Source organism: Ursus americanus, chromosome 27, assembly GCF_024610735.1.
Source record: "Ursus americanus isolate L20-20 chromosome 27, mUrsAme1.1.p, whole genome shotgun sequence".
Taxonomy (NCBI): domain Eukaryota; kingdom Metazoa; phylum Chordata; class Mammalia; order Carnivora; family Ursidae; genus Ursus; species Ursus americanus.
The window spans coordinates 5,756,328-5,779,659 of record NC_142153.1 but is presented as its reverse complement, the minus strand read 5'-3'; the positions used below and the strand labels follow the sequence as shown (position 1 = coordinate 5,779,659).

The 23,332-nt window shown below is 35.9% G+C and overlaps 1 protein-coding gene across 2 annotated transcripts in view; it reads right to left on the bottom strand.

Moving 5' to 3' along the window:
• KAT6A (lysine acetyltransferase 6A) overlaps positions 1-23,332 on the bottom strand; it is a 112,261-nt gene that overhangs the window by 34,094 nt on the left and 54,835 nt on the right. For both annotated transcript variants that reach the window (XM_045779186.2, XM_045779187.2), the window contains exons 3-8: positions 21,772-21,880; positions 17,959-18,074; positions 17,065-17,146; positions 14,648-14,783; positions 13,000-13,316; positions 7,108-7,226 (exon numbers count right to left, since the gene is read on the bottom strand). In XM_045779186.2, the coding sequence (XP_045635142.2) occupies positions 7,108-7,226; positions 13,000-13,316; positions 14,648-14,783; positions 17,065-17,146; positions 17,959-18,074; positions 21,772-21,880 (879 nt within the window). The remainder of the gene's footprint in view (positions 1-7,107; positions 7,227-12,999; positions 13,317-14,647; positions 14,784-17,064; positions 17,147-17,958; positions 18,075-21,771; positions 21,881-23,332) is intronic.

Sequence of the window (23,332 nt, the reverse complement as noted above, 5' to 3'; positions counted from 1 at the left end):
TAAATGCCTAAGACACTAAAACAACCTCCCATTCCCCATCTCTAATTTTACCAGTACCAAAGAGAAATCATTCCAACAACAAAAAAGCAGTCATGGGGATACTTCTAAATCCTGGCATGCCAAGACTCATGTCCTCTTACTAGCTTTTTTTTTTTTTTTTTTAAGAGAGAGAGAGAGAGAGAGAGAGAGAGAGAGAGAGAGAAGAGGGGTAGTATGGAAAGGAAGAAAGTATTTTAAACAGGCTCTACACCCAGCGAAGAGCCTGATGTGGGGCTCAGTCTCACAACCCTGAGACCATGACATGAGCTGAAATCAAGAGGCAGATGCCTAACCAACTGAGCCACCCAGGTGCCTACCCCCCACTACTAGCTTTTAAAGCCCTCCAAGATTCAGCCCTATACTGGTTATTCAATGTACTTCTTACCATTGCCCAACAAAAATTCATTGTTTTATCTATCAAACTAAATACAAGCAGTTCTTGCTTTATATGATGCCATGTTAACACAAACATGACTATCTAAACGGAGATCAAATCTCAGTCACCACAGAAATGTATAAAGAATGGACACGATTCCACTAGGCACGTTTCCATTAACACAGTACCATGCAAAGCAAGGACTATCTGTACTATGACATCTTTATGAGCAACTACGGTGTCCTCCACATCATCTCCACAATGTGACTTGCATATATTAGGCCCTCAAGTATTTGTTGCTCTCATGGACCAATAATCACAATGTCTCTCATATTTATAGTTGTCATTCATTCCTCAAAGCTCAACTTAATGTTGTTTATCCCACCCTGGTAAGCCCTCATTCTCTCCATTTACCTAAATCTGAATCATCCTCTTAAACCTGCTTCTTCTGTAATCATCTCAGATCGTAACAACTCCTACTAATCTTAGTATACTCTGAACATATGGAACAATCTGTATCATTTAATATAGCAATGAGTTACATTAATTCGTATTCTTATGTCACTGTTTGCTGTTTATCTTCTATATACTTTTCCCTACTTGGATTTAGTGCATGCCTTACGATTTTGATGCCTCTATAACTTTTTTTTTTTTAACAGCGTAATGCAGGACATTATTGTGATTAAGGGCATAAGATGTGAAGCCACACAGGCCTGAGTTCAAACTCTACTTCTGCCATTACTAGTTATATAACTTCAGGAAAGTCACTTAACTAAAAGTCTTGGTTTCCTCCTATGTAAAATGGTAATAACAATCCTTACCTCACAGGATTAGGAGAGTTGCTGAATATAGTTTATTCCATTTCTAATAACTGTTCAATTCTTTATGCAAAGAAAAAGATTAACAGCCCAGATTTCAAAAATGCTCTGTTAACTTTCCACAACCATACAAAAAGCCCCCACAAAAACCAATCAAATTCTTCAAAATTAGAAAGCATTAAAATTAGTATGGAAATATAACATGCTATTTGGTGATATTTTATGTAAAAATCACTGTATATATTTCAAAAAGGCTATTATGTTCCAATGGGATGAGCTGAATATAAATGCTTCTTTCTGGTGATGGAACTTTTAAGAAAAACCATTTCTTCCAGGCCCATAAGTTAACTGTTGAAAAAAAAATCCAGAACAAAAGCCTATAACTACTAATTTCTCATACTTCTGTTTTTCTTTTCAGAGGTGGCTCTTTTATGAACATATTCACTGCATAGCTAATGAAGAAACATAGTACCAGATAAATGATATTCTTACTTCTTCTGAAGTAAAAAAAGAAAAAAGAAAAATCAAAATGAATAAATAGATGGCCCTTTCTTATAAACAATTCACTAATTCTTGACTCAATCTGATAATGCATCATACAAAACTTAATTACTCAATAAAATCACTATGAGCAAATATTGGATTTGCTTTTCTGGGCACATTTCTTACTACATGGTAAGTCGTATTCTCGGTGAGAATAAAAACTGTATCTTACTCATAGCCTCTACACCTAGCACAGTTCCTAGAACCAAGACGGCATGCAATAAATGAGATAAGTTGTTGGCTGGATGAATTCCAAAATTAATTCCTGTATCACTTATCTTTTACTAGTGCAGCTGTAAGATCACCTAAGGCCCTGTAATCTTCCTGCAATGTTTTTGAAACAAACTTTGAACAAGCTTCTGCTATGCCATGTCCAGTCTCTCAAAAATTACTTCATGCATTATCTTTGTAAATGTTTTCAAAACATCATATAATTTAACTAATGGTAACTTTCCCAATTGGTTTCAACCCACTTTCTCTATTCCATGAAGTCAGAGAACCGGGGAGTCAACCCTGATGTCCTCTTGCTCCCTTAAACAACACATCAAATCTATCACCAAGTTCTGCTGATTCCATCTCTAGAATATATTCTAAATCCATCCACTTCTCTCCCATTTCCACTGCCACCTCTCTCGTCTAAGCCACTTCTTTCATTTGAATCACTGCAAAAGCCTCTAAATAGGGTTTCCGTATTCCACTCTTGCCTAATTCTAACCCATTCTTCATATAGTGGCGAGGAAAAAAAATTAATGCAAATCTGATCCTATTTCCTTACTAAAATTATTCAATGGTTTCCTACTACAATTACAATAAAAACCCAAATCCTAACTTATGTCCTCAGCCTCTCTCTCCAGCTTCATCTTGTGTGACTCTTTTATTCATTGTACTCAAGTTATACTGGTGTTCTTACAGTTCCTCAAATTTACAGAGTTCTTATATATGCCTCAAAACATTTACACAGGCAGTTCTCCTATGTCTGGAACATTCTTCTCTCTAGCTCTTTGACTTGCTGACCTTCTACTCATCTTTTACATCTCTGAGTAAATTATTACTTCCTTAAAAGAGGAATCCCAACCTCCAGCAATCTAGATCAGGAAGCCCCTGTTATAATCTCTTGCTGCATTCTTATTTTCTTCCTATTACTTACTGGTTTGTAATTCATGATTTATTTATATGACTGTTTATATATATGACCATTTACTGCTTTATTGCCTCGCTAATGAAACTGAAAGCTTCATGAAAATAGAGTCTATGTCTTTTTGTTCACCCTTCAGCTCTCATACCATGCCAGGCACATGAATACTAAATGAAAAAAACTCATGGAGAAATACCACCTTCATAACAATTTTAGTTCACTGCCAATGAAAATAAACACAAATCAAGAATTCAAAAATCTAGTTGTTTATCTCCTTGGTGCCAGATACACACATGGACAATCACAAGTTTAATAAAATGCTGGGAGAAACACACAGTTAGCTAGATTACTGTTGATACAAATTTATATTGTCTCCACTGGGCCTCAGCAAGGTTCAGCATCCCTTTTAACTCCTTCTAGTCGACCTTTCTCTTCACACCACTATTATTCCAACTCCTGCCAACCAGACATCTAGACTAAAGGAGAAGCAATCCAGACAGAGGGAGTAGTAAGTACAAAAGCTCCGAGGCAGGAGGGTGCTTGGTGTGTCTGAGAAAGAGGAGTCCTGTGGCTGGAGTCAAGTGAACAAGGGCCAGAATAAGGGGGAGTAGCCAAAGAAAAAGGCAGCCAGGAGATGCTAGTGGGTCTAAAGATAAAGACAAAGACTTTGGTTGTTAAAAATTCTAAGCAAGTGCTTGCTTCAGCAGCACGTATACTAAAAATTCTAAACAAGACTGAAAGACATTAAAGGTTTTCTGTGCAGAAGAGTGGATGATCCAACTTAAGTTTGAAAATATTTACTCTGGCCCGTGTATAAAGAATACAGACTAGAGACTGGGGTGAAGGAGAAAAGCAGAAGCAAGGAGATTAGTCCAGGGGTATTACAACAGCCCAATCAAGAGACAGTGGTGGCTCAGACTAAGATAGTAAAGGTATAAATAGTAAGAAGTAGTCCTATTCTGGATATATTTTGAAGTTGGAACCATTAGGATTTGCTGATGGATTAAATACGGAGTATGAAATAGAGAAAGAGAGACCCGATCCAGTAAAAGGACCAAACTGCCATTTACTCCCACTCTCCACTAAAAGAAAGCAAGGATTCTTAGAGAAATGGCTGAATCTATAGCTAGAACAGTAAGAGCCGAGAACATATTGCTGTGGTCAAAAGTAAGGATGATATATACAAACAATGAATCATTATGTTGTACACCTGAACTAACAGAATGTTATACGTCAATTACACCTCAATTTTAAAAAAGAGTTGAATACATTGGACAAAGTAAAAAAAAAAAAAAAAAAAAAAAAAAAGACGGGGAGACATGTCAAAAGGACACAGTAGCTGGCTTGAAGAGGTTCCCCTGCCCAAATCTGTAACAATGTAAGCATCAAAATAAATACTGATAGCAATAAAATTATAATTCATAAAATAAGAATTTTCAAGTCTCAATAAAATGAGTAAATAAATGAGAAGAAAAAAAGGCTTTCCTTACAGTAGGATGCCAATTAGTAAACACCATAAAAGAAATGATGGAATTAGAAAATCATCTGTTTAGCAACCAACAAGTAATAGTTTCAGGCAAGAATCACCACTGGATGCTAAATCCAGTGGGTAAAAGTTTGATGAGAAACAGGATATTTACATGGCTTCAAAGTGTACTGCCAGAAGATACTTACAGAAAGAAAATAATTTTACAGAGAAGAAATTCCCCCTTAACGACGTGTTCAGAGTTAACATCACTTGTAACAGGACACATAGATACTACATACCTCCCGATACCATGCGCAGATGACATATCATCTCTATAGTGTTTCTGCCAAAAGTGGATCACCTGAATCTAATCATGATGAAACATAAAACAAGCTCAAAGGGATGGACAGTCTATGAAATAAATGACCTATGCACTTCAAAAATGTCAAAATCATGGAAGATAAAGACTGAAGAATTGTTCCAGATTAAAGGAAACTAAGGAGACATGACAATTATATGAAACACATGATCCTACACTGAGTAACAACCCAGGGCAAGTTGTTTTTTCCTTTTGCTATAAAAGAGCATTAGTGGTACAACTGGCAAAATTTGAATAAAATCTTCCGATTGGATAATATACTTTATCTCTGTTAAATTCTCGATTTGATGATCAAACTATGATCATGTGCAAGAACATCCTTATTTTTAGGAAATATACACAAATGAGCAGGAGTAAAAGGACATTACCATTATGTCTATAACTTAGGAAAAAAAAGTTCCTCAAAAAAGGAACTACCTCCTCCTCTGAATTTCCACTGAACACTATGTAAATTTCTATTACAGCATCTATAGTACTTTTTCTTATTGGTAGGAAACGAAATGTGCCTTGAGATGTTAAACAACCCTCCCAAAGTAGAAGTCAGTAAATGACAAACCACAAATTGAACCAAGATCTAGCTGACTCAAACCCAATATTTTGGTAGATGGTAGAATGCTCATCAAATGTTTGACTAGTTATACTGTTGTTTTTATTTTTCAAAAATACTCGCATAATGACCTACACAAACAATCTATTCACAAATGGGTTTCTTAACCCAAAGAGTGTCACCTATACAACAGGAATCCCCAGCACCAGCCTTATAAACTCTTACTTTCAAGACAAAAGATAGAACTCAACTTGGCTAACATAGTGAGAGTTGGTGGCAAAGAAAGAAAAGACACAAGAAAAATGAACATAATCTAGAAGAGCCTTTATGATCTAGCCCTTGCACTTTTCCAATCTCATCTCTTATCATTATCTACACCTAATATTCTTTATCCTATGTGAAAATTTATTTATTCCCACAATTAAGCATGTTTTCCCCCATTTTCAAGTCTTGCATTTCTTTTCCTTCTGATTATATGGGACCCCATTCCTTGTTATCCTGATAAACTCATACATATTCTTTAAGATGAGCTCATATAGCATTTTCCCTCAATGAATCCTCCTTTGACCTCCCCAGGCATAGGTAGATGCTTGTTCCCTATTCTCCCAAAACACCATGTACCCTACAATTAAACCTTCCACATGAATGAAATTATTTATTTACAAGTCTCTCCTAGACTATACTTGCGAGAAGGAATCCTGTCATTCACTATGGCATCTTCGGCATCTGAAGCATAAGTAGGTTCTCTGTCTATATGTTTGTATCTTGCTACATGTCCCAAAGGATTAAGGCAAAAGCATTTAATAAATATTTCTAGCAGTAATGAATATGGGTGTTTTATCACTTGAAAAAAGCTTGGTTTTTGTTTTTTGGCTGGTCAAATCCCAAACTCTTCTTCATACATGAGACAGAAAATAAATAAAGCAAACTCATTTAATACTGGTAGTAAAGGGGCGCCTGGGTGGCTCAGTCGTTAAGCGTCTGCCTTCGGCTCAGGGCGTGATCCTGGCGTTATAGGATCGAGCCCCGCATCAGGCTCCTCCGCTGGGAGCCTGCTTCATCCTCTCCTACTCCCCCTGCTTGTGTTCCCTCTCTCTCTGGCTGTCTCTGTCAAATAAATAAATAAAATCTTAAAAAAAAAAAAAATACTGGTAGTAAAGGGGCACCTGGGTGACTCAGTGGGTTAACCATCTGCCTTCAGCTCAGTTCATGACCCTGGGGTCCTAGGACCAAGCCCCACATCGGGCTCCCTGCTCAGGGGGGTCTGCTTCTCCCTCTCCCTCTTGCCCCACTCGTGCTCATGCGCACGTGTGCTCTCTCTCTCTCTCAAATAAAGAAATAAAATCTTTATTCAAAAAAGCACTGGTAGCCAAAAGAAACCTGTTTATCTGCAAAACCAAAGCAGTCATAATGGGTTTAAAAGGGACATGTTGGGGCGCCTGAGTGATGCAGTCGTTAAGCATCTGCCTTCGGCTCAGGGCGTGATCCCGGCGTTCTGGGATCGAGCCCCACATCAGGCTCCTCCGCTAGGAGCCTGCTTCTTCCTCTCCCACTCCCCCTGCTTGTGTTCCCTCTCTCGCTGGCTGTCTCTGTCAAATAAGTAAATAAAATCTTAATAAATAAATGAATAAATAAATAAATGGAATATGTTAACCAGCAGAACTATGTACATACACAAACCACATCTATTTGCAGATCAGATAGATAAATGAATAGCTGTTACTTCTTTACCCCAGGACAATTAATTCCCTGTTTCACATCCATGACCAAATTATTTGTCCAATCTGACTATCCAACTTTACCTGCAGTGCTTGTTCTTGGATATCACGAAATAATTCCATATCTTTCTCAGTCATGATTTCCTGGCTCCCAAAAAGCCGTTCCTCACTTTCTTGTTTGCCATCCCAGCCATCCTGATTGTCTGCACAGAAAAAAAAAAGGGCTCACATGTTATTAATATTATCCTTAGTTTAATATATGAACTAGGAAAAATTTCAAAAGCCTTTATTTCAGTTTGAACACCTTAATATTATTTTCGTAAGAGAAGAGGATAGCAATAAACTGACACCTAGAAAGATGGGATAATAAATAGCATGTACATATTATATCTGCTTATAATGAAAACCTGACCTGTCCTAAAACTTCTTAAAATTATTACATAACTAAATTTCAACTTCATTGATACATATTTTAGTATATTATGATATATACATGAATATATACATACATATATATGAATATATAATATACACAATTACATATTATAATATATACAGAAGTATGATAAGCACCAGGTGACATATAGAAGTGTTGAAACACTGTACTGTACACCTGAAACTAATATTACACAATATTATACTGTGTATGTTAACTAATTTAAATAAAAACTTAAATAATAATAATATATACAAAAGCAGAACAGAAAAAAGGTCTAAGGAATATGAAACTTTGAAATAATATGAATACCAAATTTTTAGTATGAATTTAATATATCAACATTCAAATATCGCTTTTTCATTTTTTGGTAGTATGGAAGAAGTTTATGTTACAGCAGGACATGATTTTCATCACATGGAACCAAAACACGTGAAATTTGTTCCTTTTATAAATCTTAATAATCCTGTGATCTTCGTAAGGCCAGTACATTTTCAGCTCAGCAAGAAGATAACCTTTGAAATAACTACCACACTCCCCTCCCCTATTAAATAAGCAAAACTCCACAAATCTGAGACTCACAGATGATAATCCTCTGGGTAAGTATGAGAAATTATAATAATCATTCAGTAAATGATGTATCTTCCTCACATGGACAAGGAAATTCATGAAAGGAGTATTGGGGGAATATGTAGATCATTATCTTCTGCACTTGAAGATGACACTGCTGATGGACTAATTTCCTGTTTGTATAAGTATGGCAGAAAAGACCAATTTGTGACAGTTCTTTTCAAATTAAATAGACATATAGGCTGTCTGTTATTCCCTAGTATAAGAATAATAAGGACAAGGACTCACTGTTGAAAATATTCCCAAATTGAAAAACATGTATCTGAAGATACTACGTGACTTTAATGCCCCCTAGTGCATGTCAAAGATGGATGCAGGCACAGATTTAGTACAGCATTCAACAGCATTCTATCAGATGGTGCAGACTGTTCCTTAAACTCTACAATTCATAAACTTACAAAGCCAATTACAGCAAAAACTCACACCAATGCAAAAAGTCAATATTGATTCTCCATATACTTTACACATTTTCTCTAATAATTTCTATTTCTAAAACCTTCCAGGAAGCTCTTGTAATAATCCATCTCCAGTGAAATAGTTAATTCAAAAATGCCTTTCACTAGGATCTGTTTTAGATTCTTTCCTCCTAAGTCCAACCTAAATGGCTTGCATATTTTCTCAGATAAACATACTCAGAGTGGAATTACAGTGTACATTGCTGATAAAGACATGAAAAGTATTCAAACGCTTACAGAGTAATTAGTTGATTGCCAGTCTGGTGAGAGCCAATCAATATAGCATAAAAAGGGGGACCTGTCAATGATGAGGATTCCCTCTCCTGTGCTGGACCAATCAACCATTTATATAAGCACGAATGAAGAAGCAGTGAATACAATCACCAATGAGATACCCGGGGGAAGGAAATCAACATTAAGAAATTCTCTTACAGTATATGAGATACTACATTTTTGGCCCTTGTGATCCAAAAGAGTCCATTCTCATTCTTCTACTTTCCTCAGACACTTTTATACTTCCTTCACAGGGTTAAGTCTGTAAACTCAAGCCACTAAATAGCAATGAGACTAGTTTAAGCTTTAGCAAGACAGTTAATCAAAATTTCTCATCTCTTACTTGAATTAACTGCTACACTATTAAGTCTTCACTACAGATCTCTTCTACTTTGAAAACTAGGGAACTTAGCCTGATACACAAGTATGAAATGAATAAAAAGAGGGGATGTTACAACTGATAACACAGAAATACAAAAATCACAGAGACTACTACAAACAATTATACCAAAAAAAACTGGACTATCTAGAAGAAATGGATAAATTTCTAGAAACATACAACCTACCAAGACTGAATCATGATAAAATAGAAAATCTGAAAACACCCATTACTATTAAGGAGACTGAATCAATAATCTAAAACTTCCCAACAAACAAAAGCTTCACTGGTGAATTCCACCAAATATTCAAAAAACACTTAATGCCAATCCTTCTCAAACTCTTCCAAAAAATAGAAGAGGAAATGCTTTCAAGCTCATTTTATGAGGCCAGCATTACCTCAGCCAGTCAAAGATACCACAAGAAAAGAAAATTACAGGTCAATATCCCCAATGAACATAGATGCAAAAATCCTCAACAAAATATTAGCCAATTGATTTCAACAATACAGTAAAAGGGTCATACACCATGATCAAACAGGATTTATTCCAGAGATTCAAGGATGGTTCAATATCTACAAATCAGTCGGTACACCACAATAACAAAATGAAAGATAAAAATCAGATGATCATTTCAAGATATGCAGAAAAAGCATTTGAAAAATTCAACATCCATTTATGATAAAAACTCTCAACAAATCAAGTACAGAGAGAATGTACCTCAACATAATAAAGGTCATATATGACAAGCCCACAGCTAACATTATACTCAATGGTAAAAAGCTGAAAGCTTTTCCTCTAAGATCAGAAACAAGACAAGGCTACCTATTCTCACTACTTTTATTCAACATAGGATTGGAAGTCCTAACTAGAGCTACTAGGCAAGGAAAAAAAAAAAAAAAGGTATCCAAGTTGGAAAAGAAGAAGTAAAACCATCACTATTTGCAGATGACATAATATATAGAAAAAACCCTAAAGACTCCACCAAAAAACTGTTAGAATAAATGAATTTAGTAAACTTGAAGGATAAAAAACCAATACACAAAAATCTGAATTGTTTCTATACACACTATTAATGAACTACCAGAAAAAGAAATTAAGAAAACAACCCCATTTACAATTGCACCAAAAAGAGTAAAATACCTAGGAATAAATTAAACCAAGCAAGTGAAAGACCTATACATTGAAGACAAAACACTGTGTGTGTGTGTGTGTGTGTGTGTGTGTGTGTGTGTGTGTGTGTATGTGTGTGTACACACATATAAATGACATTAATGAAAGAAATTAAAGACACAAATAAATGGACAGATATTCCACACTCATGGATTGGAAGAATATTGTTAAGATGTCCACAGTACCTAAAGCCATCTACAGATTCAATGCAATTCCCCCAAAAATTCTAACGGCATTATTCCCAAAAATGGGGGGGGGGTCTAAAATTTGTATGCAACCACAAAAAAACCCAAATAACAAAAGCAATCTTGAGAAAAAAGGACAAAGCACTAAAGCTCCCTGATTTCAAACTACATTACAAATCTACAGTTATTAAAACAGTATGGTATTGGTATAAAAACAGATAAAGAGATCAATGCAACAGAACAGAGCACCTATAAATAAACCCATGCATATATCGTCAATTAATTACAACAACGGAGCCAAGAATATACAATGGGGGGAAAAATGTTTTTTCAATAAATAGTGTTGGGAAAACTGGACAGTCACATGTGAAAGAATGAAACTACACAACTCTCTTATACCACACACAAAAACTAACTCAAAATAGATTAAAGACTTGAATTTAAGACCTGAAACTGTAAAACTCCTAGAAGAAAACACAGGCAGTAATCCCCTACTTTTTGATGATCATTTTTAAATCTCATACCGAAACCAAAAGCAACAAAAGCAAAACCAAACAAGCAGGACTACATCAAACTAAAAAGCTTCTGCAGAGATGAAACCATCAACAAAATAAAAAGGCAACCTACCAAATGTAAGAAGATATTCGCAAATCATATATCCAATAGGGGGTCAACATCCAAAATATACAAAGAACTCATTCAACTCAATAGCAAAAAACAAACAACCCACGGGGCACGTGGGTGGCTCAGTTGGTTAAGCGTCTGACTCTTGATTTTGGCTCAGGTCAAGATCTCACGGTCTTGAGATCGAATCCTGTGTTAGGCTCTGTGTTGAGCTCTGTGTTGGGCATGCAGCCTGCTTAAGATTCTCTCCCCCCTCGGCCTCCCCCACCTCCACAACTCTCTCTCCCTGCCCACCCCAAAAAAACCCCAAAAAAACCAGAAACAAAAACACCCCACAAAAAACAATCCATTTTAAAATGGGCAGAATATCTGAAAGGACATTTTCCCAACAAAGACATAAAAATGGGCCAAAGGTACACGAAAAGATGCTCTACATCATTAATCAACAGTGAAATGCAAATCAAAAATACAAGGAGGGGGGCGCCTGTGTGGCCCAGCGGTTAAGCGTCTGCCTTCGGCTCAGGGCGTGATCCCGGCGTTCTGGGATCCAGCCCCACATCAGGCTCCTCCGCTATGAGCCTGCTTCTTCCTCTCCCACTCCCCCTGCTTGTGTTCCCTCTCTTTGCTGGATGTCTCTATCTCTGTTGAATAAATAAATAAAAATCTTAAAAAAAAAAAAAAACACACAAGGAGGTATCACCTCACACCTGTCAGGATGGCTATTATCAAAAAGACTAGAAATTACAAATGTTGGTGAGAAAGCAGAGACGAGGGAACCTCTGCGCACTGTTGATGGGAATTTATACTGGTGTAGCCACTATGGAAAACAGTATAGTGGTTCCTCAAAAAATTAAAAACAGAACTGCCATACAATCCAGCAATTCCACTTCTGGGTATGTATCCAAAGAAAGCGAAAACATTCATTTGAAAAGATATATTCACCCCATGTTCACCGTAGCATTATCTACAATAGTCAAGATATGTAAATAACCTAACCCATCAATGGATTAAAGAAACTGTGGTGTATGTGTATAATATTATTCAGCATAAATAAATAACATACATACATACATACATACCTACATACATACCAAACTCATAGATACAGAGAACAGATTGGTGGTTTGCCAGAAGAAAGGTGGGAGGTAGAGGGTAAGAGAAATGGGTGAATTATTTTTCTTTTTGTTTTTTAGTTTCAATAAACAGAATTTTAAATAAATAAATGAAAACTAGGAGAGTTATCCTGATATATAAGTAAATGGTCTGAAGTTGTAGTTCTCTCTCCTTCTCTCTTTTAAAGTATAATTCATGAAATATTACAACTATATTTGCCAAGATTTAAAGTAGAAAAATCAGTGACCTTATCATACGTATATTTTGGTCTTTTCTCTATGTTTAGATCAATAGCATTTTATCTACCCACACTCTTTTCTAATTTCCTTATGGAAATAAAGTAAGCATCATGTCGCTCATCACATGATTTGTTTTGTAATTTATGAAATGTAAAGATATCCCTGATTTAAGGTCAGACCTTAAATTTCTAAGATTCTTTGTGGTTCTACCAAACAACAAACAAAAAAAAAAACCAAAAAAACACCAGCTTTTGCCTAAGAGCTCCTATTTTACCCATTCTTGCAATTTCATCTCCAGCCTCTCAATCCCTGCCATAGTCACCACCTTACTTTAATCTAGATATGTATCTTTAATATGTTCTTCTAGTCCATAACCACAGATAATAATCAAATATAAATCTATTCTAGATAACTAGGTTATTCCAAATAATACACTTTGGGAATACATTTTGCTTCTAAGTGAATTTTTACCTGTGGGCCAATCTGAAGTGCTTGATTTTCTGTTGCCCTTTTTCCTGATTCTATATTGCTCAGAGTAGTCTACCACTTCCCCTCGAGGTTTCCGCCCATCGGGGGAAGGGGTGAAGAATTTGGTAAGGCCATCAATGAGCCCTTTGGTTTTCTTGTTGAACTTCAAGGGGACACTGCTATCTCTGCAGAAGTCCAAACCATCTATTCGCTCTAAATATCCTTCTTCTGATGACGATGCTGACTGACCGGAAAGAGTGATTTTACGTTTCCGGCCCCTTCCTGGACCAGTTCGAACTTTGCTGAAGGGGCCTTTTGATCTAAAAAAAAATCAAACAGGGAAAAGGGTAACTATTAAAAAAGAAATATTTATTTAATATATAACATGTAATTAGTAAATAACCTATAGCTTTATTTAAAAACTATATTGTTAAGAATATTCCATAAACCATAAATATTATAGGAATGAGAAGTAATACTGTTATTAGAAATAATATTTCTGGAAAGTCTAGTATTTTATAGCAAAAAGAATCCTAAGGTTGGGAGTCAGAAGGCATGTTTAAGTCATAATTCTGCTACTTTCTAGCTATACATCTTAGAGAAATCAAATTGTCTAAAAACCAGTGTCTTCATCTATAAAATGAGAGTTGGACCAGAGAACAATTAAGACCCTTCAGGTATTAGGTCCTATGATCTCTGTACCAACTCAGAGTTACACTTTTACCTCTAAACACAAGGATGGAATACTCTCTGAAAGTCAGGAATCAAAAGATCATCTTACAGGAAAATTAAAGCCTGATTTAAGATTTAAAATATGCACTACAATACTGGTGCTGTGTATTTCAAGCTGCTAATGCCCATTCCTTTCAGTTATTATCTTCAAAACAGTCTAAAGTGTAGAAAAAATAGGTAAAATTTTTAAGAATACAGGTTTAAAGATATCTTACATATCATCAAAAGGAAATTACTATAGACACTCAAAAAAAAAAAAAAAAAGAATTAGCTACTGAATCTTGTCCCGCATCCTCCAGACATAGCCCAGTTTCCTAGTCCACAAAAGATAATTATACCCCTGATTTCTGCTAACAGATGAAAACACATTATTTTATTTTACATCAGGACATAGAAATGGGACTTGGCTATGACCTCAACAGTAAAAGTTATCCAGTGATTTTTACATGAAATATAGATAAACTACTGAGACCACATCAGGAGAGGAATCTGCGAAATGCTGTGACATCATTTTTTCTTTCTTGTTTACATAAGAGCAGCAATATAAGGCAGTGTTTAAGAGTTAGACTTTGGTGCCAAACTAGTTGTGGGTTTTAATCCCAGTTCAACACTTACTATGAACTGTGCAAGTTAATCTTTCTGTGTTGTAGTTTCCTCCTTTGAAAAATAAGAGTAATAACAACAATACTACTTCATTTGATTGTTGGGAAAATTAAATGATTAACACATCGTAAGGCACTTAGGACTTATTCTAACTTGGCACTTTTTATTAAGAGTTCAGTAAGTATAGCCATTATTATTACATAAAAGTGCCAGTTGTAACAACTGGAATTTTTTTCATAAAGCAAACAAGTGACTCCTACACTAGAGAGAAGACCCTATCCTTTTCTCCCCTCACCTTGCCACAAGTACAACTTACACCGTGTTTTGTTTCTTTAACCTGTTTTTCGGACGTCCTATTGGGTTAGCATAGCGCCGTTTTATCTGTGCTGCCTTCTTCTGTAGAAGTTTCCGTCCTTTTTTCCTAGGTCGACATATTTGACATATCCACATGCCTATAAAAAAATAAAATTCCACATAAAGTACAATAGACATAGATACACGGAAAGAGTTCAGATACTCTAGGAGTTCTTAACCTCTCTCAGGTCAAGGACTCCCATTTAAAAATCTGATGAAAGCCCCTTAGAAAAACAAACATGAAAACATATACACACAAAATTCTACAACAACTAAAAAAGACTCACAAGTATCCTGAAGCCCACATACGGTTGAATTCCACTGATCCTCAGTTAAAAAGCCCTGCTCTACCCCTGACAGATATTAGTTTCCAATTACCATTCTATAAGAAAAGAAGCCAGGTTTCCATAGAGTAAGAACTAATTCCAGGACTGAAGCAAGGAAAATACTTGATAACCTGGAACATCTTATGGTGCCAGAAAATGGAGAAGTGCTCAAAAGTGAGGAAGGCATGTCAAAAGGACTTAGAAGCCAACTTGAAAGAGCTCCCAATAGCCAAATCTGGGTCATTCTGAGCAAAAAAAGAAATAATCACATCAATGGATTATAACCCACTGAATAAAATAAATATCCATGAGTCCATTAATAACTGAACAAATAAATGGGAAAAGGGGTACCTCTTCCTTCTAGAATTCCAATTAATAAATGTAGAAGGGATGACGGAAGCAAAAAAACCATCATCACGTAAACACCAAACTAAATTAGTGCAAACAACAATCACACTGATGGATGCTAAAATTAGCACAAGGAGGAAAAAGAGTAACTTTGAAGTCAGGTTTCTACTGTAATCAAGTGATCACAGTTAACATTACCAGTAATAAGACGTATTTGTATTATACACCCACAGTACAACGCACTAAGAAGGATACAATATCACTTCTGTGGTGTTCTTATCAAATTTCATAATCTTAATTTAATCAATGATAAAGAAAGAGACAAACCCAAATTTAAGGACTTGCTACAAAATAGCTGACCAGTTTCTTCAAAAGTGTCAAGGTCAAGAAAGGCAGTCTGAAGAATTAACACAGACAGGAAGAAACTAAGGAAATATGACAATTAAATGCAATCTGAAATCCAGGACTGGATTCTGGACCACAAATTCAAATAAGGTCTACAGATTAGTTAACTGTATCATATCAATGTTAGTTTCCTGGTTTCAGTAATTGTACTATGGTTTTATATGATGTTAATATTAGAAGAAGCTGGTGATGGGGGCAATAAGAAGTCTCTGTACTATTTTTGCCACTTTTCTGGAAGTCTGCAATTACTTGAAAATAAAATGATTCCTGCTTTAAACTGCAATGAAACTTCTTTGTAGGCACTACACACAGGAATGAAGTCCTAAGAAAACCTTTCTTATCTTGAAGGATTCTCAGAAGGCCTTTTGCCCAGACTTCAAGTAAATGGAAGAGGTAGGAAAGGGGGTATTTATTCTTCCAATACATATAAATCTAAGACTTTTCAAAAGGTAACAACCAACAGAATGACATAAGAGGGACTCAAGTAGGATCCTAAGTAGAATAACTTGCCTATACCTAAGGTTCAGTCCCTTTCCATCCACAGGAAAATTTTTTCGAAGAAGAAATTATCAGATATCCTATAAGCATTTTACTTAAGATACCTATTAAGTCACAAAATCAGAGCTAAAAATGGAATTTGTGATAAGGCAAAAGCAGGAGAGACTAACTGGCTTTTTTTTTTTTTTTTTTTAAGGAACTGTAAGCATATAAGATGGAAGCTCAACCAACAGGCAATTATATTCCAACCAAATACCTTTCAAGGAACAGAAGTCAAAAGAACAGAGTAACATTAAGCTGTACTCTTATGAGTTAGGGCACAAAAATTATTTGTTTGCAAATTATTTTATTAAAACATTTTTTAAAGTTTTGAATAAACCAGAGACTAATAGCTCTAGGCCTTTCAAAAGTGATGAACAGTGATCAATACTGATATAATCAACATGATCTAATACAATTTCATTTCTTCCTTTACAGAAAGAGATATTGCAAAATATTACGTAAGGCAAGTATTTTGTCCTCTAGCTATAGGACTGGCAAATATTCATTCATAAATGAACTACTTCACTCTCCATGGATACTCAAACATTGAAAATAGAGGAAAATAATAAATCCATACACATAAGAATGTTAGGATGCCTCAACAGACTGTCCCCACCTTTAAGGTGACAGCTCTCTTCCTACTTATACAATCCTAAATAGAAAGATGCAAATTATTCTTTCATTTAGCAAAGTACATAAAAGGTACTTTCATTAACATGCCCTTTATATTGCCAGTCTGATTTCAGAAAGTATTTCTCACCTTTTGGCATCCGGGTGAGTGGCGGATCACAACACTCCATGTGAAAGCCTCGGTCACAGGAATCACAAAAGAGCATGTTATCCTAAAAAAGAGAAAGGACAGTTTTGCTTAACCTTATGAAACAAAAACATGTGAGGATCACAACTTCATAAAACCTAGGAATCTTCAATGATCTCATAAAGGAGATGAGCTACCATAACAGTAAAAGTTTCTTCAATTTGTATTAACTGAGTAAATGGACAGTCTGAGTTAGCACAAGTTTTGCTTCAACCAAAATTGAATAAAGAACTACAGTTTCATAACTTTCAAGTTTATCCAGTAATCAGATATAAGGTAACTTTAGTTTTCTAATGGAAAAGAAAAAAGGATGATTTGTGTTAATAAACTAACTGATCATTCCTAAGTGAATGCCTCCATGCTACCCAAAAAAAATTCAGGAGTATTTCTTTAGGGGCACCTAGGTGGCTCAGTCGTTAAGCATCCACTTTTGGCTCAGGTCATGATCCCAGGGTCCTGAGATAGAGCCCGGCATCCCACTGGGCTCCCTGCTCAGCGGGAGGCCTGCTTTTCCCTCTCCCACTCCCCTGCTTGTGTTCCCCCTCTCACTGTCTCTGTCAAATAAATAAACAAAATCTTAAAAAAGAAAAAGGACTATTTCTTTAAAGTAGCTTAGTCTGTCTGCAAACATTAATTAAGGTGCTTTAGAAACCATCTAGAAAGAAGCCAAATCTCAAAGAGTATTCTAAACTAATGGTGTGTAATTTAAAGAGACTCCTGTTTCAAATTCTGCTGGACCAAGTGACTGAAAAATAGCCAATACTACTTAGAGGAAAATACCAGTTGCACATTCTACTTCTAAGTGAAATATTCACATGAGAAGGCAAAGATACTCACTGCATTTTTGCCTTGATCTCGACAGGAGCTGCACGTTTTACACTCAATGCACTGCCACCGTAAGGCCTTCACTCTAACCGTTAGTTCAGGGGAAAACTTTAAACAGGATGGATGACCTAGTAAGAGGAGAAAATTCTCAAATGAAACAATCAAGGATCATTTTGTAATTGTATTAAAGGAATGATGCAGAAAAAGGCAATTACCTTAAATCAAGATATATATCAAGAAAAGATGCCCTTGGAAGCTTGCCAATCATCAGGACTTGGCATTCCTATTCAGTTTTATTGATGCTAAACTGTACTTAGTACACCACCACCCCCCAATGTGATTATGAAAAACCTGACAAACTCCTAACTTTTATCAAGCCTGCATTAAATTATTATGTGAGTATACATGCTTATATGTATACCAATACATAGCATTCCTAGGCCATTTCTGGAAGGATACACAAAAACTGTTTGCAACTGTAATATCCTAGGATATGAAGCTATAAACACTTTCAAGGAGAAGGATTTTACCTTCCATTTCACACCCTTCTGTGCTCTCAATTTTTAAACAATAACATATTACTTTTATAACCAAAAATATATTCTTATTAAATCCCATCATTTAAAGTAAGTTACTTTAGCTAAAAACTAAAACCTAAGCAATATTTCTATTGTGATTAGAATTAACAGGGGAAAAAGTTTCCTTTTCCAAGAGTTAGTATCCGTTTGATTGCCAAAATTTTAAGAAAGCAAATCTTCCCTCACTCTGAAAAGATTTGTCCCTTTCCTCTAAAAGTTGGTTACGTTTATTTTTCTTTGGTGAGAGAAAGGGCTGGTTGAATTATTTTCTCTCCTCTCCTTTCTATTCCTAAATAAATTTCTCTCTTATGAGATCTATGAAGCTTATTATCAAAACATCACTAACATTAAAGGAAAATGAGAAAATGTAAAAATCTCATTCATAATCTCTTCTTCCTAGATTAGCCATTCCCTGTTCTATTTTTCCTATTTAGACTTGCTAAAAGCTCTTGCACAGTTTTAATTGTAGAGTACGTACAGTTTTATTTTGCTTTTCTTCATCCTTTTACTCAAGTAAACATTATATTTATATTCCTTAAACGGAATAATTCCACTGAGTTGATACCCTATAACCTACCTGGCCATTTCCCTACTGTTAACTATTTAAACTATTACCCATAATAGAATACTACAATGAATTATTTTATGTCTACAGATTCTTTCCTTCTTTTAGATTAATTCCTTAAAATAAATTCCTGAAAGTGGGGTTGGTAAGTGAAATGAAAGAAACATTTCTGTAGCTTGAAAAGTAGATATGCATTGCCAAACCATGTTTCCAAATCCTCTGATATAATATCTAGTGCTACCAGCAAAGTACAAATGTTTTACCACAATTTCATCAGCTCTAGGTTTGGGTTCTCTTATGGTTCAAATTTTATTATTATAAAAGCTATAAAATCACACCTCGCTGCTGCGCTGGAGTGCATGCTTATTATTACCTGGGTAAAATGTTTTCTTAGTATGTCCAACAGTTAACTTTCTCTCATATAAACTACCTGTTCACAGGCTCTGACCTTTGCACTTTATGCTAGAAATATAAACATGCTCTTTACACTTTATAGCTTTTGGCCCTTTACCATATTTAATGCAATTATTTTCCCCAAACAATTCTTTAAAAAAAAATTTTTTTTAATTTTGGGTATTTTAGTTCTCAGTTTGGAAAGTATCAACTGTCATATATTTGACTATGTCCGTAATTTCCTTCCTTGGCTACTGTAATAGCCAGCCTCCGAGCTGCCCTCCAAACATTCTTGCCTTTTGGCAAGAATACCAACTGACACTTTGTGTAGTTCCCTGATGAAATGACAGGCTACGGCTAGGTAATAAAAGATACTGCAGATGCCACTTGCTCTCTGTCTCTCTCAGATACCTGCTCAGGGGAATCCAGCTGCCATGGTGTGGCACACATGCAGCCCTATGAAGAAGTCCACATGGCAAAGAACTGAGGCTCTCTGTCAACAGGCAGCATTAACTTGCCAGCCAGGTCAGTCAGTCATCATGGAATGGAAGCCTTCAGATGACTGAGTATCAGTTAAAATCCTGATTGCAACCTCATGAAAGATCCCAAGTCAAAACCACTCAGGTAAGCCACTCCCAAATTCCTGACCAACAGGCATATGAAATTAAAAAATGTTGTTGCTTTTAGCTGCTACATTTTGGAATAGTTTATTTCTACAGCAATAGGTAACCAATAGTTATTTATTCTAATAGTTATTTAAAAGTTCCCTCTATTGTTTTCAAATTGTAAAGAACTTAAGAGACCACCTCAAATATAATGCGTCTTACAAGGCAGGGTTATCACACAACTCTCCCCCCCACCCCAACACCACCATTTTATTCCCACCTCACCTGAGCCGATCTCTTTTCATCTGTTTTATATATTTGGGTTCCACATGATTTTTTAAGGGTTCTACTACGAAAATAGTTTGGAAATCACTGCAATGTACGATATGTCACTATGGTTTTGTCTAATATTTTATGATTTTATGGTTTATATTTAACTGCAAAATCCATCCAGAGCTCATTTTGGTTTGTGATATTATGCTGGATATGGTTACCTACCACCCAAGATCTCTTGCGGCCGCCTTCAAAAACCTTCTGTAAATAAAAACAAAAAAGCTGAAAGCTATCCTTCCTAGACTCCTTTGCAGCTAGGCTCTAGATGTGAATTAAATTCTACCAACTGGACATGTTTGAGTGATTTTTTGAAAGGAAGAAATGAAACAAAGACTACTTTTCTCCTGGTACTGACTGTTTTCTAATGATAAAGTCATGAAAATGCCAGTACCTATCCACTCTTCACCTTCACGGCTATCCAGAGGTAACTGTGGTGATGGCCAAATTCAGCCTTTCAAGATCCAAATTCAGCTACAGTCCTGTAGCAGCCTCCTGCTTCCACCTCTTCCAAATGGAACAGATATAAGTGACTCCCTTGGTGGGTCAGTTCTGTGATATTCCAGCATCAGTCCTTAAAGCCCAGCTTAGAGCTTTCCTCTGCAGCCCTTCTAACAATTTCACAAACATCTGGTCCTGGTATTAAATTTCTTCCCTCTTGAACTACCTAGAGTGGTTTCTGGTTTCTCAACTAAATCATGATTGTTACAGATATAAAACACTAAAAATTAAGCCAATGATCAAAGGTAATATATAATGTTGGTTTACTAATATGGCCTTCCTACAAAAACTTGTAAGTTCTGAAAATATAGACCAAGAATATCTCTGGAATTGACAAACTAGGAGAGTCTTTGCAAATCATTTTTAGAGCCCAGGATTTCACACAGCTCACTAAACTGCAGTGTCAACATTCCATTTCCCAATGTGAATATGTAAGTTTCTATCAAGAAAAACAAATCTGTTATCATCCTGGTTCTATTCATACAGCCTGATGCTTAAATCAAGAAAGATAAGTAGTGATTATTAAAGAAATGAGCAATAATTTCCAACTGATTGCTGTTCATTTGAACAGATGTTTGATCATCAAATATAAAGATAACAGGAAAAAATAAATCTATGGAAAGATTTTTATAAAAAACAAAAAACAAAACTAAGACCTGATTTAAATTAACTGAATAAAACATTTCAACTATACATTTAAATCCCTCCCTTGTCTAGAAGCGCGTCTCAGTTACCTTAAACCAGAATCAAATAAAAATATTAGTTTTATAAGGATCAAGGATACCATCTCAGTTAAATACACCTCCCTCTTGCCTGACAACATATGTCAGAAGGAATCCAGGGGATTACATACCACTGTTGCCACAGTCGGCACAGGAGATGAGTTCCTCTGGCTTCTTTTCTCGGTTTTGTTCTTTTGTACCAAGACAGAAACTACAGATGGGGATTGGTTCAGCAACAGGCTATAAAGGAAAAAACAATTCACTCAGGTATGAGTACTTTTTTTTAGTATTAATACAAAGACATTAAAATTACAGTTTTAAATTCCTATGAGAGTTACATGCAACTGTAAGATAACTGTATCACTCTCCTAAATCTTCAACTAAGTAAGGGAATTTTTACAAAGCCTGCTTTGGCTGGACCTTTACCACCAGTCCTTGAAGTGACAACTTTGGTCCAAAAAATCGTATCTCAACCATACTGGTCACTCAGAAACTAAATGACACAGTATGGATTAAATGAAGCAAATTCTTCACCTAAGATTGAAGAAATTCAACTGAATTAAGCATAAGAAATCACAGTCTCAATCCTTAAAAAGTTGTATGTCATGTAGGAGAAGTGACAAATGTGCAGAAATAAGCACCACATAAGGCAGAAGAAATTAAGTGCTAGGAGAGACAAACAGTAAGTGCTCTGTACAAATGAGAAAGATAAATTCCAGTTGTAGTTTGGAGGAGAAGGGTTGAAAGAAGATAACATGTATTAAGTACTAGTACTATGCTAAGGGATCCTAAGACATTTGTCCAAGGACAATTGATAATAATTGTTGAAACTGGGTTTAAACCTAGGTTTCTATGTTCCTCTACAGCAACGCCCCTGCTCCTCCAGCCCACAGGATGCCGAGAAAGGCAGTACAAGTAGTACGAACAAGTTAGGTGTGCAGTCTGCTAAAGCCGGTACTTAAAGGACATGGTTTCTGTGATAGGTGTAGGGGCACCGGTACATCAGTTTGTGAAGATTACCACTGAATGTCTTATAAAGAAGTTGGACTTTATCCCGCAGGAAGAGAAGAACAATAGAAGGCTACTGAATCAAGAGATAATCACCTGTATTTGAGGGGGGAAAATCCAGTAGCAATATCAAAGACAAATGGGGGAGAACCTAAAGATAAGTAGAACATTTAAACAATGACTACAATAGTCTGGTGAAGACAAGAACCTGAACCAAAGATTTAAAAAAGAAAAAAAAAAGGAACAGAAAAAAATAGCTATGGACTTAGAAATCAACTAGTTACGGAATTTGACAGAAAAGGAAATGAGTTAAAGATGACTGACTTAATGAAAAGATGGCATCAAGGGTTAAGCCATTTCAAGCACAAAATCAGGAGAAAAAGAGATGCTGAGTCTGACGTTAGATGTGTTTAGTTGGAGGCACTCTCAGTCAACTCTCAATCATTTATATGGGACAGAGATACAAACCCTCAAGATTCTTTTACTCTACTGGAGAGAACAGATACAATGTCTTGTCAGTATTGTGACAGAAGTGTTACAATGAGAAAAAACGGAGGAAGGGAATCAAGTAGGAGGAAGGGTTGTCAGGGGAAGGCTTCCCAGACTTAAGTTCTTCTGGAGGTATTTGACAGGGAGGCCCCCTGATGGGGGTATTCAAACAAAATACAGAACCAGGCTTGGGAG